Source organism: Heliconius melpomene, chromosome 2 (assembly GCF_056956725.1).
Source record: "Heliconius melpomene rosina isolate 202511_hmr_F chromosome 2, ASM5695672v1, whole genome shotgun sequence".
NCBI classification, from domain to species: Eukaryota; Metazoa; Arthropoda; class Insecta; order Lepidoptera; family Nymphalidae; genus Heliconius; species Heliconius melpomene.
The window spans coordinates 2,723,717-2,746,808 of NC_140390.1; the positions used below are offsets into that span (position 1 = coordinate 2,723,717).

General features: G+C 33.1%; 2 protein-coding genes and 1 long non-coding RNA gene across 4 annotated transcripts; 2 read left to right on the forward strand and 1 right to left on the reverse strand.

Moving 5' to 3' along the window:
• The first annotated feature begins 1,658 nt into the window (after positions 1-1,658).
• On the forward strand, positions 1,659-12,476 carry LOC146540346 (uncharacterized). 2 transcript variants are annotated; one of them, XR_014878920.1, is made up of 5 exons: positions 1,659-1,921; positions 2,921-4,305; positions 4,502-4,646; positions 4,876-5,028; positions 10,667-12,476. It is a non-coding gene; the product is annotated as an uncharacterized LOC146540346 (long non-coding RNA). The 2 variants fall into 2 exon arrangements; XR_014878919.1 differs by having other exon boundaries at positions 4,502-5,028.
• Positions 5,255-6,007, forward strand: LOC146540347 (uncharacterized). The gene has a single exon (XM_085200439.1). The coding sequence runs from the start codon at positions 5,255-5,257 to the stop codon at positions 6,005-6,007; it is 753 nt and encodes a 250-aa protein (XP_085056565.1).
• Positions 12,477-15,752: 3,276 nt separating the features above from the next.
• AsnRS (asparagine--tRNA ligase) lies at positions 15,753-22,957 on the reverse strand. The gene is made up of 10 exons (XM_085199732.1): positions 22,793-22,957; positions 22,352-22,699; positions 20,678-20,898; positions 19,883-20,001; positions 19,445-19,618; positions 18,795-18,923; positions 18,484-18,628; positions 17,889-17,993; positions 17,158-17,368; positions 15,753-16,725 (listed from the first exon to the last, which is right to left on the reverse strand). Exons 1-10 carry the CDS (start codon positions 22,818-22,820, stop codon positions 16,541-16,543), a joined length of 1,665 nt encoding a protein of 554 aa, XP_085055858.1. The 5' UTR covers positions 22,821-22,957; the 3' UTR covers positions 15,753-16,540.
• Positions 22,958-23,092: the final 135 nt, after the last annotated feature.

The window sequence follows — 23,092 nt, forward strand, 5'->3', positions numbered from 1 at the left end:
TCTTATCATGTCTTTATGTTTTTCTTTGCATTTGTAAATCTTTATAATCAAAAGATAGGATTTATTAAAATATGCGTTAAGTACCTTGGTTGTTATAAATAAATCTTCTTTTTTAACTAAACCTTCTTTTATTTTATTTGCAATTTCCTCTACGACTTCTTTCTCATTTTTATACGTAGTAGCTGTGTTTGTCTGTTGTATCTAAAAAATATAAAATATCTGTAAAAAAATTCTAACAAGTAAAGCGTATTACACTGTTCAAGAATATTTAGAGGCAAGTATGTATGGAATTAATGTCTATTGAAAGTAATCCAGCTAATGTAACAGATTGTGATTGTACCATTGATTTTGAAAAGAGCAACTGTTGAGTTTCTTGCCGGCTCTTCTCAGCAGAACTGCCTTCCGAACCGGTGGTAGCTTTTTGTTCATATGTTCATTCGACGATTCAAAAGTGCTTATAATAATTGCCTATTTGAATAAAGAATATTTTGAATTTGAATTTGAATTTATGCCTGTAGCTGGCTTCAATACCCCGTTCCACAGCTTGACGAAATTACCATGGCTCACATTTTCGCTATAATTTTAAAATAAGGAGTTTCATCAAATAAAACTTACCTGTATTTTTTTTCTTCAATAGGTCAATAGGTCCTATCCGTCATCCATATCTAAAAATTACTTGGATTCCAGATATTGATAGCTACAAAAAAATAATCGAGTTTTACCCTCAAATAAAAGTTACCCAGCTATAACTTTTTGTTCGATATCAGGAATCCAGGTAATTTCTTAATTGATAAGAAACAAATCATAAAGTGTATATAAACATAGAAAAGGTTTAAAATATATTAAAAGATCCTTAAGAATCATAAAAGTATTAAAACGAAAAATATTAAACTTACAGGGTAAGTGCCCAGTCCAACAATAGGGATTTGGAGCCTATTACTAAAATTAACTTTGGGCACACTTTTGCAAGCATCTTTTTCAAATATATTAAATTCTTATTTAACCCTTAATTTGGCTAAGTCAAGTCGCTACAGCGTATAATCATATAAATAAAATCTGGCGAATTTATAAAAACTTTTATACGGCATAAATATCTAATAAAAACTTGAAAAAATATTTTTATTATGTTAAAAAATAAAAAAAACTTGGCAACACTGTATAAAAAATTAAACTTGGCAACACTATATACTGTCGCTTTGTGACAAAATATCGACAAAACACAAGCCGTCCATTTCACTCATGGTATTTATAATTTTTTTCAAAGGTTTTACTAATAACTGAGCACGTTTGTTTACTAAAATAACTTTGTAATATTGTATTTTATTTAATCACTTATAGATCTTGTAATTTTATATAGTTTTGGTGACTTTTTTACAAAAAATATTGTTTGTCCGCCACAGCGAACAAAATCAATTTCATAAATATTTAATGTGTGAATGATTTGTCCGCCACAACGAACATTGTCAAAATTATTGCAGGCTATACATGTATTGGGATGATTACTAATATTTTACCTAATTATTATTTATACTTATTAATACTAAATATTTATTTATACTTATTTAAGGCTATTTAACTCTTTGGTATGGGTTTCGCTTATTCATTTTTTTTTTGCGCTTGTTAACAGCATTCTTGTGGTCAAAGAATATTAGCATTGGTACCAAAGTTGCATGCTCCATCTGACGCAAGCGACCAGTCTGATCCGGAAAGTGAACTGGATGGCGACCCAAAGATAGCGTGAGGGAAGAAGAATAATTCTACATACTATTCTTCTTCCCTCACGCCATCTTTGGTATCCATTGCGGATCTTAATATTTCTATTTATGGACCAGATTCAGAAGATGAGACAGACATCAATTAAAATTCTTCTGTAAATTTTGTTCCACTTACCCCAATCTTGGGGTAAAGTAAATTGGCGCAGGTAACTACGAGAAGGTGCCATCAACACTTTCAGCTAATGCATTATTTTTTATTTATTTTTTTCTTTTTATTTAAGAGCTTTGTCGTGACAACGACCATGCCGCCCTGTTTGGTTAACATTCTAATTAATATTAGTTATAATCAATTATTTTTATTCTGAACTATATACAATATTTTTTTTCCTAACACAGAGTCTGGTATTGCTAAAGCGCTGTTACATGCTCCTATATCATTGTAGAAATCTCTGCAAATTAACCGATGTCTCAGAGGCTCATTCTGGACACATTCCATCGTAACATGATATACGTCATCTATGGTGTTGCATGTACAACAATTAGGAGAATCAATTTTTTTCATTAGAAGTGCGAATTTGTTTGATGGAATGTGTCCCGACCTAAGTCTTAAACAATCTTCTGTATTTAGGCAAACAGAGTCAATCCACGATTTTATTGAAGGTTCTGCTCGAATAGTTACCAAAAGAAGTACCAAATACCCTTAGTTAGTTCGTTGGTCGAAATATTCCTTCCAAAACGAGTAACACAAATTCCTAATTAAATAAACACAATCAGAAAATACCGGTTCGATAGTCATTGGAACACCATCCGTAATTCCCTCTTTGGCTAGTGTATCAGTAATTTTATTACCTAAAATATGAACGTGTGAAGGGATCTATTGTAAGACTACTAATTTATTCTGCTGATCATACCTATGAATTAATTTTAATTTTAAATGCTACGGAAATACCTTTAGGATTAGAAGTACATCGAGCAATGTGTTGAAGAGAACTCTTGGAGTCAGAAAAAATGACAAATTTGGTATGATTTACTGACGAAATATACGATAGTGCTTCACAAATGGCGATTAGTTCTGTATGCATGATGGAAATATTTTTATTGATTTGAAATTTAATAAATTCCGAATTTTGATCATCATAAAAAGCTACCTAAGAGAAGGAAAATATCAGAACACGTACAAAATATATATATTTTTTAATTTTTAGGTTGTAAGCTGTGCAATGAGGAACGAAACATGTGTAGTACGATCACCATTGGCGGCTGTGCTCCGAATTTCTCGTGTCGCGGGAATAGCGCCTCTCAACTTCCAACGTGCACGAGATGGCTATAAAATATCTATACCACGAAAATGGGCCATTTACAGTTATATTTTAATAACATTATTTAGTAAGTTTTTATAAAAATTAAGTATAAATACTGTAATTAACCTAGCGTAGCTTAGAAGTGCCTAACCATACACAGATCGTGGTTTATGTTCTTCTATATATATATTTCAGTATCATGGCATAAAACAAATTCTCTTTAAAGTGTTGTAGGCGCTAGCAATTAACTAAATTACGCAACGGATTTTGATTAGATTTTTATTGCTAGACATGGTGATCGAAAAAAAATACCAGGTGGAAGTGTCAGCACCACGTTAAATGAAACCACAGTTTTAACTATTCTATTAAAGCTTAATATAATTCAGAAAAAAAAAAATCCCAAAAATGAAAAAGTATTTTTTTCAAACAAAAGAAATAATAAAAGTATAGTTTTAAAATAAAACGCCATTTGTAAAGTATAACATAAACACACTTACCTGTCAAAGCGGCAACGTCGCACACGTGTGTGTGCGTCACACGAAATACAGGTGAAGATGTCATGTGTGAAGTGAAATTTATATCAAATATTCAGGTTTACGGTAACTTGGACCACAAAAAAATTTTGTTTCTAAGTCAATGAAATGAAAAGATAAGAGCATTCATGTATTGTTGCTGCTCCGTTTTGTATGAAATGTGAGTGTTGTCGTGTGTGTGTGTGTGTGTGTGTGTGTGTGTGCGTGTGTGTGTAAGGGATCTATGTGTTTGAGCGAAAGTGAATTAAGTTCATAGTAAATCATTTTTTTACGTACTTCATATAACTGTATAGGTGGTCGTGGCGCTGGATCACAGGCAGGTGGCTATAAACGCAACGGTTGTATTTCACTTCCTTGCTCTAGTAACGAGGCTAAGCGCGGCATTGAGTTCCGCCATTCAACACGCAATACGTCAAGAATTCGGCGAAAAGTGGAAGAATGGAAGCATCTTAGTTAAAATCAGAGTGTCTTAACACTAAGTTTCTAGGCTCTACAGTCAGAAGCAGTACGAACGCCACAACGGCGTCAAGTCAATGGAATGCATTAGATAACATAATTTATTGTATTACAGATATTACAAAGTTAGTGGGTCTTTTCATGGACTTCCAAAAGAGAGCGATTAAAACTAAAACGTTAACGAGCTTTAACCTCTTTATATCTGATGTTATTACAGCTATGCTATCTACTGGAATTGGCGTTTATAATGGGGTCCATAGAATGGAAAATTTGATAAGAAATTTAATACTTTTTGATAAGGTTTTTTAATGTTTACTTAATTCTCTTTAGTTTCATTTTGTATCACACTCGCATTGCAAATGTCGCAAGCAAATGTCGAAATGACTAACATTAATTTCTCTTTGCTACCACTGATGCACAGTGTGAAGCTGCCGTTTGTATATTTTTATATTTTAATGTAAATAAAATAAAAACACTACTTTCTACTGAAATATAGGTAAAAGCAGACATGAACAAAGACAGTGATGAAAAGATGTCTCGCAACACAATACAACTGATAATGGGGATAATCTATTTATTTTAAATTTTCATGTACCTAGTAACACAAGCCTACTTCGATGTGATCGATTATCCAAAGGAGAGTGAGTATGAAAGTAATACTTTAGTAAGATGTTTTGTTTCTTCTTTTCTCATAGGTAGATAGACCCTTTAAAGTGGGTGCACAACGTTTGTCAATTTTTATAAGTTGTATGTACTTACCGTTGATCTACTTTTCTACAATCATAAATTGACACGGAACCCCTTGGTGGGTGAGGCTGGCTTGTACTTGATTGGTTTTTTGTATTGTTATTGTTCTTATAATCGTTTTAGGACTTATAGTGACAGCATATGGAATATTTTATACAGAATACCAAATAGTAATTAGTCTACAATTGCAAATTATATTTTCACTGCTAGAAGTACACTCAGTATTGAAACTGATGAAATATAAATTGAATGGAGTACTTTCCTTGGATAAGTCAGGTAAATATTATTTTTAAATGTAATTATAAAAGTTTTTTTCGAGGGTAGGTGTGAATAAGTCAACATCAGATTTTCGAGCTCTTCATTCATTATTGTTTTTTATTATATTTACGAATATTTTAATGTGACTTATGTGCTTGTGAAGTAAATAAACCTACCGCTAGTGTTATCCTACTATAAATTCCCTGTGAATTATTGTTTCCTTTTAACAAAGTCTCGGCATACAATGGACGCACTCAAGGAGTCTATTACTGCCATGACTGAGATGTTTGACGCTAGAATGCACGAGTTCCAACAAGATTTGAACAAATCTCCTTCTTCAACCACAATTACATCGTTGGCAACTGATTTTAATTCCTTCAAAAAATTTATCCACACTGCACTGACTACGTTGCAAAAACAGGTGGAAGTCTTGGCGCGGAATGTTGACCGTATCGAGATGTCTAGAAGAAGCAAAATGCTCCTCTTCCATGGAGTCGAAGAAAAAAAAACTGAAATGATTGACAGCCTCGTTACTAATTTAGTAGTGAAAAACCTGGACGTGGCCGATTTTGCCCCTTCAAACATTAAAACCGCGTATCGGTTGGGTCGTGCGCTTGGAAATAAACCCAGACCAATAGTAGTTAAATTCTCTAATGCGCATGTGCGCCATAGTGTCTGGCTTTCGAAAACTAAACTGAAAGGTTCAGGTATCACTGTTTCTGAATTCCTGACAAAAAACCGTCACGACGTATTCATGCTAGCAAGACAACGTTTTGGTGTAGGGAAGTGCTGGACGCGGGATGGTTCCATCAACGTAATTGCCCCCAATGGATTGCGTTATCGAGTTGAGTGCATCTCTGAACTTCAAAGCATACCCGTCGCTCCGTCAAGGTCACCTCCACCACCTCCACCAGTAGTGCCGGACACTGTTGCTGCTCCAATGTGCCCCAATAATAAAATAGCAGTCCAAAGATGTAAGCGAGTGGTGAAGAAGTAACTGTTTACTGATTATAACTGTTATATTATTTTATTTATTTTTTGTTGTATTTTCACTGTTCCTTTTTTTTATATTTTAAGTTACATGTGCCTAGTTATAAAAGATTATCTAAGTTTATTATGATTTGAGTCTCTGTTTTTCTATTTTTTTTTTCTTTTTTCTCTTTCTGTTACTTAATTTTTGTACTTTATACTTATTTCTTGTATTTCTTATATCAAATGTTTTGTTACACTGCATTAAGATCTGTCATTGTTTAAAGTAACATGTAACGCTTAAGAAAGTATTAATAATGTATGACAGAATATAATAGGCTACCATAGCATTATACAGCTGGCTGTTGTCTCATATTTTATTTATTGGTTAAAGAATTTTCTCATTAGTGTTTATTTTTTTATTTTATTTCTTCTTTTGTAATTGTCATTAATTTATATATGTGCTTGTTTTTTTTTCCGTCATACATTATTTTTATTTATTTATTTTTAAATTATTTATTAAGTATTTTTTTTATATATAAGTTTTGTTCTTACTAATCATATTTCTTTGTGTTCATGGTACACATGGAAATGTTTATATTGTTTTTATTTAATTTTTACTTTTTTTATTTGTTTTGTTTTTATTTTTCTTTCTTGGTTTCTCTTTCCAACTAGCGGGTGGTTTAGCAAATTTAGAAGCTAAAACGGGTTATCGTTATACTTTTTACATTTGTATTTTTTTTTTAATTATTATTATTTTTATCTTATTTTATTTTTATTCATATTTTGTTATTTATTATTTATTTATATTTATTTATTTATTTTATATAACTTATTTATTATTTATATATTTCCCTCATACTTATAATGGCAATCAACATTAATACTTCCAATGATTCTTTCCTTTCCTTTTCGGCTATTTCTGATGGATTGAGCAGTAATGACAGCTTTCTAAGTATCCCCACGCTAAGTGAAACATTAGATTCAAATTTCTCAGACGTACTGAAAAATTTTAACATTATTCATTTGAACTCGCAAAGTATTCCTGCACACTTCCCAGATTTCTTATCTTCTTTCAACAATAATAATGTACATGCTATTCTAGTATCAGAGACATGGTTAAAACCATGCCTCCCTTCGGCTTCTTATTTACTACCCGGGTTTCATTTGATCCGTAACGATCGTATAGGTCGAGTAGGAGGTGGCGTTGCCATTTATCTACGCACACACATTCCTTATAGCTTAGTAGACTTTTCCAAAAGTGACCCAAGCTCTGGTCCAGAACATCTCCTTATTGAAGTCTCCTTTACTCATACTAAGATTCTTCTTGGTGTTTACTATAACCCTAACCTTACGGTCGATTACTTTTTATCATTTGAAACCCTGCTAGAAAACTATAAACCTTCCTACGATCACACTATTATAATGGGCGACTTTAATACTTGTATGTTGAAGAAAAATCACCGTTCGTCCCGCTTAAAATCTATAGTTGATGGTGCTAACTTACATCTACTCCCCCTATCCGCTACTCATAACTTCCCTAACTGCGTTCCCTCATTACTTGATCTTATGATTGTTTCTTCTATTGACCATGTTGAAAAACATGGCCAATATCCTGCCTTAGCATTCTCTTACCATGATCTCATATATTTATCTTATAAAATTAGGCCCCCTAAAGCTAAATCAAGAATCCTTCTGCAACGTAATTTTGGTGGTATTGATTTAAATTGCTTGCGTGAGGACGCGGCTGCAATCGATTGGTCGAGTGTACTAATCTGTACTGAAGCTGATGATCAGCTGGCTCTTTTCAATTCGCACATATTAAAATTATATGATCATCATGCTCCATTGCGTCCCGTACGAATAAAACATTATCCTGCTCCTTGGCTAACAGACAAAATTAAAAAGCTGCAACATAAAAAGAATACTGCTAAAATGAAATTTAAAGAAAATCCTAATGATACCAATCGGCAAAATTACAATAAAGCTCGCAATCGCTGTAATATGATGTGTAGAGATAACCAACGACGCCATATACACAAATCTGTAATAGAGGAAAAAGACTCATATAAAGTTTGGAATTTTTTAAAATCTATCGGAGTTGGGAAAGCGAAACAATTTATAAATCCCAAGAATATCAATTTAAATGAACTTAATAGACATTTCTCTTCTTCCTGTGTTATTAATAACGCAACAAAATTATCTACTATTAACCATCTTAATGCTTTATCCACTCCAGGTGTTCCTAGTTTTTTCTTTAGTTTATTTGCAGAAAGTGATGTTAAGAAGACAATTTTAGCCACTAAATCTGATGCTGTCGGTGCTGACGGCATTAGTCGCAAAATGATCAGTCTCATCCTCGATATCTTATTACCTGTAATTACATGTATATTTAATCACTCTATATGCTCAAAGCAATTTCCTTCAATATGGAAAGATGCACAAATAATTCCTTTACCCAAAAAACCTAATCCTGTTGATTTCTCTGATTACCGTCCTATTTCTATTCTTCCTTTCCTATCCAAAGTCCTTGAGCGCTTAATTCAGACCCAACTCACTCAGTTCCTTTACCAACGTAACCTTATGAACCCTTTGCAATCCGGTTTCCGACCTGGTCATAGTACGACAACGGCATTAGTAAAAATTACTGATGACATTCGTTCTGGCATGGATAGGCAACAAGTCACAGTCTTGGCGTTGCTGGACTTCAGCAATGCCTTTGGCTCCGTTGACTTTGATATCATGCTGGCTACTTTAAAGTCACTTAACATATCTCCTGATGCAATTAACTGGCTTCGTGAATACCTGTACGGACGTCGGCAACGTTTGCGAATACAAGATTCGTACTCTGATTGGACTCCTGTCGTTGCTGGTGTTCCGCAGGGTGGCGTGTTGTCTCCTTTGCTATTTTCTATGTTTATAAATACTATTTCTGATACTATTTCTTCTCTCTACCATTTATATGCAGACGATTTGCAGATATACAATCAAGCTAATATATCGGACTTACCCACCGCAATCAAGGACATTAACAATAGCTTGGAGAGTATATCTTCTTGGAGTAAGTCATTTGGTCTACATCTTAACTCAAAAAAAACTCAACTGATTTTAATTGGTAGTTCAAAACTTATTTCAAAAATAGATGTATCGACTTTACCACCCGTACTTATTAATAGTGACATTATACCATTCAGCAAAACTGTAAAAGATCTTGGTATCACTCTGGATAATAATATGTCTTGGGATTCACAGGTAAGTGAGGTTAGCAGAAAGATATTTGCATCCTTAGGTTCTCTTAGACGTTTGCGTAATTTTCTTCCTATACTTACTAAGATTTCGTTAGCAAATACTCTCCTTCTACCGATTCTTGATTATGCTGACACTTGCTATCTTGACTTAAGAGAGGAGCAATTAAATAAACTTGAGCGTATTCAAAATTTATTTATTCGGTTCATATTTGGCCTACGCAAATTTGATCATATCTCTGATTTCCGTAAAAAACTCAAGTGGCTCCCTATCCGCCTTCGCAGGAATACTCACATCCTTCATCTTCTTTACTGTATTCTGTTCAATCCAATTTCCCCTCCTTACCTTAAAGAACGTTTTGAGTTTTTGGGCGAGACACATTCTCGCTCTCTTCGCTCTGGACGTAATCTTATCCTCAAAATACCTTCTCACACTTCTTCCTTCTACAGCAGTTCATTTACTGTAACAGCGTGTAGGTTGTGGAACGCCCTTCCTTTAGTGGTCAGAAATGCCAAAACATTTCTAACCTTCAAGCGTCGCTTAAAGTTACACTTTATGTCACTTTAAGACTTAGGTTCTTTTTCTTTTTTTTTTCTCTCTGCCATTACACATTTTATTCTTACCATTTAGTTCTTATCTTTATCTATGTATGTATGTAGTTTATATGTATATGTGTTTGTATTTGTATGTATATATATTGATACGGCTATATTTATTTATGTATGCTTTGTATGTGTTATTTATGGTAAATATATTCTTATTTATTTTATACCCTTAATTATATTTTTTTTGCACCCTACCCCTATCTTAATTTGCTATGTCCTCTGCCTTAAGGTTGCCTGGCAGAAATTGCTATTAAGCAATAAGGCCGCCTTTTGTACATTTATATAATGTTATTGTATTTTTGTGTCTTTTCTTGGGTGTACAATAAAGAGTTATTATTATTATTATTATTATTATTATTATGTAGGTACCCAATTCTCCTTAGCGATCCTTTAAGATGTAACGATGTTTGGCAGAAAAATTAAGTCAAAGAAGCGTTGAAAGAGTTTCTTACAATGACAGATAGATGAAGGTGTTAAAATCCCACAGTTTCGCAACATTGCAGAATAAAAGCTCCATATAACAATTGCTTTAAATTATTTTTAAAAGTGAACATTAGGGTTCCATACTTCCAAAGAAGAAACTGAACACTTTTCAGGAACACATCAAATTAAAAATAATACCTTATATTCATATGTAAAGTGCGAAAAGCAAGAAAAGTAATTTAAAAAATATCAAATTTCTGGTAAATCATGAAAAAAAACTCAAATGGTCTTACCGTACGCATATTTCGCCGCACGCACTATGATTTGATCACCTATAGGATCCTTCCCATTGAATCATTCATGAAATTCACACGAAACCCTCAGTGCACGAGTTTAACCAGTTTATTTTACAGAAAAAGAATTGATAAATGAGAAAATGAATCCTATAGGATGCGCATACGTCTCTGTATGTGATGTTATTTCTAATATGAATGGTTTAGATGGCGTTATCACCGTAACAATTTTCGTCAATTTTATGTCAACAATTATCACTACTGGATATTATGGTAATGCATTGTTTACAGATTTCCCAGGTAATAATTATTATTTTAAGTATTCATTTATTATAATATTTTTAATTCTATATACGTACTTAGATTCGGAGACTCGGGGAATGATTATAATCGCTAAAATTATTTTCATTTCAAAGTCCTGAAAGTTAAAAAGTAGCAAGACAATTCCGAAAATTGGTGAAAGTGGAGATGCGTGAAGATAAAAACGGACAAGCGCGGGTCGGACTTGTCTACCGAGGGTTCTGTACAAAAATTGGAGGTGTCGCTTTTTCTGAAATTCAAGTTTAGTAAGCAAAGCTCAAAGGACTCTCCCTTTCGCACTCTTTTATCTGATACCTCAGTTGAACCAGCGGCTTAAATACCAAATTGCCCCTATCAAGGCTATTATTTTTTAGGATTTACCCACAAATGTATAGTTTTCAGATTTTTTCTTGAACTAGTTAGTACTACTACCTTTTGCTAACTGCCAAATTTCATAATTCTAGGTTTACTGGAAGTATCCTATTAATTTTGATTCCCTGTATATCGTCGAAATACGCGTTTTTTGTTATATAGCAAAAAGGCATATCTTTTATTAAAGTAAATGTAGAAATATGTACGTTTTTGTCCGGTAATCATGGGGTCGATATTTCCAAGCGTTCCTTGGATAAAGGCAATAGATATACAAAAGCAAAGATATAGGCAGGATAAACAAAGTGATCTTATAAAGGTTCCTTTTTTTCCTTTAAAGGAAAGGAAGGAACCTTAAAAATAACAAATATACCCATATATTAAGTATAAGTATATGAACTACTCAAAAAACTTACAATTAATAATAATTAATTGTAAGTTTTTTGTAATAATAATTTTGTGTTCATACAATTGTCGTGGTGCTGCCTGTATGCGATCAGAGTACTGGTGTTTATAGAAATATTCGATCTTTTCAATAGAGAGGTGAGATCTTGTTTGTAATATTTATTTACCAAACATCATCAAGATTTTATATTTTTTTGCATTTAAATATTTAATGTAAAATAATAGCTTTTACATTAGTTAAGACTTAAGAGGCTCAAGAGCTGGAATTATCATCTCTTACCCATCTCGAGCACTTTAGTTTAGTATTTTTATAAATATTAGACCCAGTGTTTGTTTTCAAGCACAATGATTGTAGTTTCATCTCCACTCTAGGGAATGATTATGAACATATGTAAAAAACTTTTACCATAAATAAGATAATGTTGGAAAAAATTGGATGGGTTATCTATCTACCGAGCTAAGCTAGATGAAAAAGGCATGAAATTTTGTAAACAATATAATTGCTATAACCAGAGATGAGTCGCGCCGCGGGGTACATATAGTGTTAAACTAAAATAAAATTTATATTGTTTAGGTGGATTCGATAAAGGTTTTAACAAGCAAAGCGATACTCAAAGCCTCTGATCTAGGGAAGCACTGCCCGTTCATTCTGGATAGTATGTACAAACAGCTCTTATTACACAAGCCAACTTATACGCCTATTGGATTTTTTAAATTAAATCGATCATTGATTGTTACGGTAAAGTATACCTTTTATTTATTTAACATTGTTAATTCATAAATATTTTTTAATTTTTCACGTGTACTCTAAAAAAAACAAACAAGTGAGATAATATTTCTATTATTGTTATTACTCTCCGGTTTCGGGTGTTTTTATTAAAAGGTTTATGTCTGCGTCCGTCATTCTTAACAAATGGCGTTTTATTTTACAATGATATATTTTTTATTTATTTTGTTTGCAAAAAAAACTTTTCCATTCTTGAAAAATAAGAAATTTTAAATTGTATTGGGCTTTTACAGATATATATAAAATTGTGGTTTCATTTAAAGTGGTGCTGACGCTTCCACCCTATATGGAAATATTTTGTGCCAATATAATAATGTTAACCTATTAAATACGAGTGCAGTAATAACAAAGAATAGTGATAAATATAATGTGTTAAAATAATTATTATATAGGTGGATGCATACTAAAGTGCCAGTCACAGTTCGTTCTTAGTCCGATCTCAACTTGTCGAAAATATTTTTATATGAGAAACAATGACAATATTCATATTGTCGTTCCGTTTAAATTTCGGTCCTGAATTAATTCTTAAATAATTAAGAAATCAAATCAGCGTCACGCTGTAGCCCGCACACAGCAGGGTAGGCAGAGGGAACCTAGGGTTAAGACACTCCGTTCCCCACTTTCCGCCGGATTCTGGCGGCCTTGTGTGTTGAGTGGCGGAACACAACGCCGCTCTTTGCCTCAACACCAGAGCGAAGAAATGAAAATATAAATGTGAATAAATATTTCATTTGCTCGAGTGGGGATCGAATCCACAACTGTCGCGTTACAGTCACACCCTTGTGCTGCTGCGCCACGACTGTCTCGATAATTCTTAAACATTTTTTGTCACATATTTGCTTTTTATGATGCCGGCATCTGTATTTCCTGTGACATACAATGTGGGGGTTTTCAAAGAAAGGGTGAATAGGTATCTTCTAGGCAAGCGTGCACCACCGTAGACCGCATCAACGCTCACCAGACTTGATGCGGTCAAACGCAAGCCTATTCCATATAAAAAAAAAAAAAAGAAAAATTAAAATAGCCAGGAACATATAAACAAAATGATAATTAATATTTTTCATTAATAATTATCAAAAAGATTTTCTCGGATTTTTTTTGGTAATATACAGGTTGGAAGCGTCAGCGCTCCTTTTACGGGAACAACATATATGGTAAAATATTTATACCTAAAGAAATTAATCAAGATACCTCAACAGTTTGGACGTAGAATTTTTGTTCATTTCACGATTTTTATCCATACCTGTATTGTGTGTGATGCAGTTACGCATCGATACTAATAACGTAAACATTTAAATACTACTACAAAAATACTACTTAAGGTTAAACAACTTTGAACTTTATCGCCAATACTTACGACTCGATTTCGGAGTGAGGCTTGCGCAGCGGTGTCTGCGTAAGTCGTTTTATATCTGCGTAAGTCGTTCTTAACAAATGGCGTATTATTTTAAAATGATAAATTTCTTATTTATTTTGTTTGAAACTAAAAACTTTATCATTCTTGGAAAAAAAAAGAAAATTTTAATTGTATTGGGCTTTTATAGAGTAGTTAAAACTGTGGTTTCATTTAAAGTGGTGCTGAAAAAACACTCTTTATAAATCTAGCTGATGGTGTCCTCACTATGCACGAAAGTAATCTAAATAAATGCACATACACGTATGTTGTGTCAATATGAATAAATAAAATTTTGTCACCATTTAAAATAAGTAATTGAATATTTGTGTTTCATTTTCGTAAATATTAGTAATTTGAAAAATAAAAAAAAAATGTCGCTTTATAAAAAGCTTAAATAGTTCATTTAAATACTTACAATTAAAATAAATATTGTGAGTGCATTAAATTGAAATTCAAAATATTCTTTATTTAAATAGACTAAGTATTATAAGAACTGGAATCGTCGAATGTACATGTCAACAAAAAGCTACCACCGGTTCGGAAGGCAGTTCTGCTGAGAAGAGCCGGCAAGAAACTCAACAGTTGCTCTTTTCAAAATCAATGGTATATTTTACTATTACATTTGCTGGCAGCTGTCCTGCCTGACATTCAATAGACATTAATTCCATACATGTTTATCCTCTAAATATGCTTGAACAGTGTAATAAGTTTTACTTGTTAGATTTTTTTTACAGATAAGTACTTAAGTAAGTATTGTTCCAAAATTTGAAGTAAGTAAGTAAGTACTTACTTACTTCAAATTTTAGTAAGTAAGTACTTACTTACTTCAAATTTTAGTAGTGGCAAACCTATAAAAAAAAATACACTGCAGAATTTTATTATATACACGTATACTCAGACCCATAAAAGATTTATTAAAACTTGGCGTAACAAGCTTATCTTTATTTCTCGTTCCTATCGTATGATTGTCACTATGTTTACTATTACAATGTCTACTTTGTCGGATAAACAGTATGTTATAATACACAAATTTTGTAGCAACTGCAATAATACCTGCATCATTGAAAACATCTCGCAGAGAATCTCGCGCTTTTAGGTTATAAATATATCTTACGGTTCTTTTCTGGAGAATAAATATTGAATTTATGTCTGAAGCACCGCCCCATAGCAGCATTCCATAAGATAAAATACTATGAAAATAGCTCTAATAAACTAATCGGGCAGTTTCAACGTCCGCCATTTGTCTTACTTTTTTAATTGCGACGCCGCAGAGCTGAGTTACATAACAAACGAACAAGTCGTTATTACGCTTTCATAACCCAGGAATTGCTGAACAAAACTGAAAACCACACATTACATTTGCCTCATTTACTTACACTTACTTTGACGAAATAATCGCATAAATCAATGATAGTAATTATAGTAGTTAATCTGTGTACTTTAAAAAAAATGAATTTACGAGTGCATGCAAATAAATGTTGATTTATCAAAAACAAAATGTTTTAATTAGCTCCTTTGTTTGTATTACAAAATAATATTTGTATGATAATTCAATTCTATTCATAAAAGCATGTTAATTTTCATCAATGTTGTCCTTAAACCGAATTTACAGACAAACAGATTGTTTTAGCTTTGGACTGAATCCCGCACATAGCAAGATAGCCAGAGGGAATATTAGTATTAACACTGTGTTCCCATTAAAACACTTCCGTTCCCGAGTTTGTGCTAAATTCTTTCAACTGCGTATTGAGTAGCGGAGCCAAACTTGTTACTTTAATGACGAAACAAAAATATTCAATATTTCATTCGTCCGAACCCACAACTATCGCGTTTAGGCACACTCTAGTGCCACTGAGTCACTACGGCCTCAACTTCAAACTTTATTATACAACATTATATTTATTTATTGTTCTATATTGTGATAATAAATAAGCCAATAAAACAAAAAGTCCAGAATAACTTATTTATTCACTGAACGTTATATAAAAAATGTAAGCGAAACTTAAAAAAAATGCAACAGATCTGTACTGTGTAACATTTTAAATAAACACAGTATAAAGCCATACAGAAGTGTACAACAAATGCAATGTTTATATTTTTATGATATATATATATATATTATTAATTTAAACCAAGTATCCTTATTATAGATATGACATTTTAATAATTAAAGATGTATATTTTGTATTTTGTCAATCCATTTTTTAAAAATCAATATTGTCTGTATAAGTAAATTTTAGGATTTCGCTATATGAGATTTCATAAAAACGAAATGCTAAGTTGTTAGTGTATATAGTTTTAATTATATTAAAACATATTATATTGATTTAAAGAAATTCCTTTTAGATAAATTCCCATTATATTATAAGATTCTTATAAATAATACACCAATTAACACAGCTGGCCATATATAATACATATAGATGATAAATTGTAATATATACATAAATGCAAATAATGTACCAACGGTAGGAGATACACGGAAGGAGAGGAAGGGGGGCAAGAGATGGGAATTAAAATATAATTAAATCACAATGTATATCTGTAAATAATTATACACAAATAAACAAATACAATTTCAAAGTGTATAACGCCGACAAAGACTGAACAGCCGGTAGCATTCAAAGCCAGAGCCATGGTGAACCGATCCAAACTCCCTATGATCCATGTATCAATTAGTAGGGGAAATTGAAACATACATAAATATAAGTATATAAAAAACGCATATAATTAAACTTTAAGGCGTACAACGCTCCAAGAACCGTGGGTACAGACAGACCTCCCGTATGTGGTATCTGTCTAGCAGCCAGCACAGGAACCGTTCGAGACCGAGCCCGTACCCGCCGTGAGGGACCGAACCGAACTTCCTTTGGTCGGTGTACCAGTAATAGGGGGTCGGGTCGATGTTTTCACGTTTGTAACCTGTTAAAATGAGAATAGACTAATATATATTTTTATATTTATATAATGTTGCTACAGATAGCAGTAGGTCAGAGAGAACCTAGGGGTGAAAACTCCATCTCCACTTTAAGCCGAATTCTCGAGGCTGCCGTATTCCGCATATAGAAGGGTACGCAGAAAGTTTCTAGTATTAAGGCACTCTTTTCCCCACTCCATCGAATTTTTAAGGCACTGTGTTGAGTGAGGGAACTCAACACCGCCCTTTGCTGTTACCAGAGTGAGCAAAGCAAAATATTAATAAATAATAATTCACTCTCCTAAGTGATTATAGAACTCACTATACGACGACAGTTTCGCTTCAAACTTTCTGCTAAATTTTCGAAAAATTGTATGTCGACTGGTGGAACTCAACGCCGTGCTTACTTAATAGGCACCACAACAAAACATCCATACCTTCCATCAGTTCATCATGGTCCCACATCCTCATAGAGCCACCAACGATTTCCCCCACACCGGGCATTAACAGATCAACGGATTCAGTTAACCGTTTGTCTTCCGGACAACGGAACATATAGAAGGATTTAATCTCCGTTGGGAATTTACATAGAAGTATTGGAACTCCAATGGCATCAGTCATTTTACGTTCCGGACCTTCTGGAATATCCTGGAAAGGAATGGGGTCACAAACTTTAGTAAATCTTTATTTTCTTTCTTATAAACAAATTGTCTTAGACATTAACCGATTCAGTAAGTCTTTTGTCTTCAGGACAACGGAACATATAGAATGATTAGATTTTCGTTAGAAATTTACACCAAATTATAGGATTTTTAGTATATCCTGGAAGACAGTAGTTTTTCGTAGATTCACGCTGTTTTTCGCACATAGCCTAGTAGGCAGAGAGAACCTGAGAATCAAGTATTAAGACACTCCAATACTATTCAGACAATTCCGATCCCCGCTTTCCACCGAATTCAATATACATTGCGTGTTGAGAGGCGGAACTTAACGTCGCGGTTTTGCCTCGGGATCAGAGCAAAGAAAATGGAAATATAAATTTAAATAAATATTTAATTTCATCGAGTGGGGACCAAACCCACAACTAGTCGCATTTAAAGCCACACTTTGTGCCCCTTGCGCCACGAATGGCCTCTTATAAATAAATAGAAAATTATTAATATATTACTTCGCCAAATTCATAGAAACTGCCGTCATCTTTAGTAATGTTGTTGGCGCGAAGATATTCAATAGCTTCAGTGTATGGCATGCGTTTGAATGGTTTTTCTGGTTTCTAAAAGAACATCATCAAATTAAAAATATTTCCGAAATAATTTAGTTTTCTTTACACGATAAAATAGGGATACAATTTAGTTTTTGAACTTTTAATTTACAGTTTTTAATTGTTAAAAAATATTATTATTTAGCTTTATGCATACATCAGGGAGCCTAGTGTTAAAACACACTTTTCCTCAAATTCGGAAACTCGAGCCATTGGGAGTTGAGTGGTGAAACTCATCACCGCGCTTTGTCCTTTTTTACCAGAGCGAAGAAATAAAAATGAAATATTTTATTTTCGCTAATGGGAAGCGAACCCACGACCATCGCGTCTACAGTTGCACGCTTGTGCCACTGCGCCACTACGGCTTGTGTAGTTAGTCTGTGAGATATAAACAACGTTTTCATCGCCTCTTGTATTTCGCACAGTGGCGAGTTTAGCTAAGTACGGAATTCAACGCTGCATTAAGTCATAGCTATATTACTGGAGAATCGAACCCCTGTACCTTGAAATTGGGGTTCAGCTCATATATGAGATGGGCATCAGGCGAGGCGAGTACTCTTTCCACCACGTCCACTACTAAATCCTCGATCCTGTCCAGCAAGTCGTTGAACGTTATGAACGGACATTCAGCTTCTATGTGACTGTATCTGGAAGAAAAAAAATAATATATAAAAAAAAAATTCAAATAATACATATATTTTATACTACGTAATACCTATAAAACATAATTTTTTTTTTAAAAAATCCTCTAAGTATCATTTATTTTAGTTTCAAAACATTAAAGGAGAGGTCCCGAACATTGAATCCACTTACTCCGCCAAGTGTCGCCGTGTGCGCGACTGCTCCGCGCGGTACGACTGCGCTATGCAGTACACGTCACCCAACGCCGCCAGGCACGTCTCCAGGTACAGCTGCGAGCTCTGGGTAAGGTAGGCTTGCTCTCTGTAATAAATATAGACAGTATATAAAAGATAAACATTTATATTGAGGGTATTTACAGGCCAATAGTGGCGCAGGGGAAAAAACCGTCGATTTAAACGCGACAGATTATGGATTGGACCCGCAATGGGGAAAAAATATTTATATTATTAAAAAAATATTATTATTATTTTTTCTTTATTATTATTAAAAAAATATTATTATTATTTTTTCTTTATTATTATTAATAATATTTTATTTTAAAAATATATTTTCGTTTCTTCGCTCTGGTGTTGAGACAAAGCGAATGATGAAAATAATGTATTTCTGTTACCAGTGTACCAACAAATACTAAAACACAAAATAAAATAAATCTTTCCCATATAACAAGCGTGACTTTTGCCGTTTTATAGATAATGGTACGAAACTCTTCGAGCGCAAATCCGACTCGCATTTAGCTGGGTTTTTCCTAAAATTTCTTATACTTCTAGGCTAATACATATACAAGCAAACAGACCAACACATACAATACTACTAAAACTCACCCAAAATAATCAAACTTGAACAGCGTAGAGCCGCCCTCGCACTGCGTCTGCACCAGGGTGGGCGGCGTCACCTCCGTGTAGAAGCGCGCCGCGAAGTGGTCGCGGAATGCACGCGTGACCGCCGCGCGGGCTTTGAGGACGCGGGTTGCGTTCTCGCCGCGTATCATTATATGCCTAGCGACAAAATTATTTAATTGTTTATAAATTGTAACATATACAAGGGCATAAGAAAGAAGGGGGAGGGGGATGTGCGGGGAGTGTGTAGAGAGGGGAAGGCGTTCACCAAACACCCAGTGCCTAGTGACGAGTGACTGTCGTAACACTGGGTTCTCAGTGCATATTTCGCCTTTTTATAGTGCATATTTGCATACATATTTAGCATTTGATGATAAATATAATCCAATGTCTACTAATAACCAAACAAATTATTAAAAATACCTGTTATCCAATTGAACGTCGGGCAAGGCATCCTCGTTGAGTAACGCATCTGCTCCTCCAGGGGGAGCAAGTCCTATTAGTTCCCAATAGTCAACTGTCAATTCGTGACCCCCTGGCGCCTGAAGGATTAATAATTTAATATATGAACATACATTTAATAATTTCATTCATTTCGTTGTTTTACATCCCAGGATATATAAAGTGATGAAAAGGCCACACACGTAATGCTCTGAACGTATCAGGTTGTAGTTTCGATTCCTAATTGAGCAAATGCGTTATTTTGAGAAAATATATTAAGAAAAAAATGAGAATCTAAGGGCAAAGCACGACGTTGAGTTGCACTACTCAACACGCAATGCCTTTTGATACAATACATATGAGATACAGTGTGAAACTGAAAAAATATATTTTATTTTCACATTTTATTGACACATGCTGGCAAGCAAAAATAATCTTTTGTCACTCCCTTTTAAACTATCAGCCAATGAATTAAAACTTTTAGAAAAGAGTGAGACTAATTTCATAAACCTTTGATTGTATAAAAAAAGTGACAAGTTAGTGATATTTTATTATACAAGTCTGTGCAAACACAAGTGTACACTCTACATCTTTTATAACATAAAGTCATAAATAGTAATTCAAGGTCTAACCATTAATTAAACTAAGAAAAAAATATATAATTAATATATAATTTCAAAATTTTACTAAACCATATATGTGAGGGTTATAATAATATAATTAATATACAATCCATCTAATATATAATAATATACAATCATAAGTAACATAACTTACTGTCTTCCCTTCAGGCACCACTTCAAGTTGTCCATACAAAGTGACGGATGACTCAGTGGACAGTACCAGGGCATCGTAAGTTTGACAGAGCTCCCCATGTAAGACACACTGCAGAAAGCCAGTGCCGTCTCTAAGCATGAGGAACGCTAGGGCTTTGCCCTGCCTCCTGAGACGGTGTACCCATCCTTTTACACATATCCTTTTCCCACGTTGGTCCCCAGCTGTAAAAAATATTTTTATCTAATTAATAAAAGAGACTGTGACTGTAAATGCAATGGTTACAGGATTGATTCCCACTCAGAGACTAAATACTATCATTTTCTTGCTGTGCTAACAAGACATAGCACAGTGCTGCATTGACTTTTCCACCTAATAAAAAGTCTCAAAAAAATTGTACAGAAGGTAGGGAACAGGAGAGTTTTAACACTAGGTTCTTTCTGCCTATCCCAACCCATGCTAACAAACTTGCTGTAACAGTGCAAATTTCTTTTTTTCTGTACTAACATTTAGATATATTTAATTCTTGAGCTTTTATTATAAGTTTTTCTTAAGCTTCATACTATATTCTGCAGGTAGCAAGCAGGTTAAGCAAAGGTAACCTAGTGTCAAGACACTTAAAGCTTTTCAACATCAGGTTCACTGGCTCATGCCTGCTGCTGCAGGAGAAACCATGCAAAAATGCATGTTTAACAGCATATGTAAATTTTACCGTCATTAAGCAATTTAAAGTATTGTTATTAAAATAAGGAATTCCTTATTTTAATAACAATACTTTAAATTTTCTACATATGGAAAAATTCCATTCAATATGAAAAAAATAGTTGTGGTTAAAATTAAGTATTATAAACAATATGTATATATTTTTTTAAATTTGTTAAAAAATATTTTTTAGAATTAGACTTAAATTATTAAAAATTTATTTCTGTATATTTTGCTCAAATATACAAAAATCAAAATAAACTATATAGTTCATTCTTCTATTATAATATTATAATCAAGAGATTTCAACACATGAAAATTTTTTTTTTTAAATATTATAACATAAATAAATATTATAAGATAATGCTATAACCTTGAAAAAGAAAATGGATATTGCTATATTTATTTATATGGAAAAAATAATCATTGCTTTTAAGAATTTTGAAAATGATGCAATACTTTTACTGCATTGCAGTATCAACTACAGAATACAATACATAAATTAATATCTAATAATATGTGATTATCACTCCCAAACTCATAATAAATAATTAAATAGGTCAAACAAGATTTCAACAGCGAATATTATTTGAAAATTTAAAGTTTTATGGTCTCATAAAATATTTTAACTTATAAAGCTAGCTAGTAACTACATACAGCCTGTTATAACTTAAGTTTCTTGACTTGACAAGATTATGCAATGAGATGAAAGAATATTCTTATACTCTTAGCAGTAAAACATTGGTTTTTTGTTGTCTTATCTTTGTCGAAATTTGAACCTTTGCATAATAAGTAGCAGAGCTCAACATTTGTTTGACTTACCAAAGCAGATAAATTAAATAATTTGTTCCGTCAAGTGAGAACCGCACCTACAACCATCGTACAACGTTTAGTCAGTCACTGTTCCAATGTACCATTTTTTTTATGAATCTATAATATAATTCTAATAAATATGTACTATTTTTTCAAACTCACCATTAACAATTTTGACAGTTACTGCTTTAGGAAGTGAAGCATCCTCTTGGATAACTATCTTTTTGGCATCTTCAAGGTTTTGTTGTCTTTTTTCCAAGTTTTCCTCCTCAGCTTTGGTCTTCTCAGCTGCCTTATGAACTTCACGCACCCAGATTTTTTGAATCTTTTTTAATTGAGATTTAGCTGCTACATCGTAATCTTTCCCTTCTTCTTTTGAGTCTACGTAAATTGTAGGGAAAGGTTCCTTGCCGGCATGGCGCATAGCCTGCAGAATTGTCTTAAAAGGCTTTTCTGCGGATCCGTTGCCATTCTCATCACTGCCACTCTTATCAGACGTATATATTTCTCCTATAATTCACAGATATATTTATATTTACTTTGATTTAATATATTTTTCGAAAACAATTTACTATAAAAAAAGGTTAAATATCTTTTACATACCTAGGGACAACTTATCAATTTCTGCCATATTCAAACTATAGTATAAAATATCAATTTGTTAATCTCAACAACAAATTACTTTATTAAAGTGTACAAAATTTTTTACTTCCAGCAGTGGCGACACGCTGGCCGATAAATTAAATATTTTTAGACGTAATCACTAATCATTCGAGACGTAACGAAAATGTTACCAGTAAATAATAAATACGCTACCACAGACTATATTAATTTACCAAAACATTTAATTAACCAATCAATAAAAATAAAAATGGTATTATTTTTGTAATTTTGTAAATAAAA

Excerpts from the sequence above, each read along its gene's own strand:
- LOC146540347 (XM_085200439.1), top strand. The coding sequence starts at position 5,255 with ATGGACGCACTCAAGGAGTCTATTACTGCCATGACTGAGATGTTTGAC.
- AsnRS (XM_085199732.1), bottom strand. The coding sequence starts at position 22,820 with ATGGCAGAAATTGATAAGTTGTCCCTAG. Across the intron at positions 18,629-18,794 it reads ACACGGCGACACTTGGCGGA|ATACAGTCACATAGAAGCTG; the intron begins GTAAGTGGATTC and ends TTTTTCTTCCAG. Across the intron at positions 17,369-17,888 it reads GTTTCTATGAATTTGGCGAA|GATATTCCAGAAGGTCCGGA; the intron begins GTAATATATTAA and ends ATTCCTTTCCAG.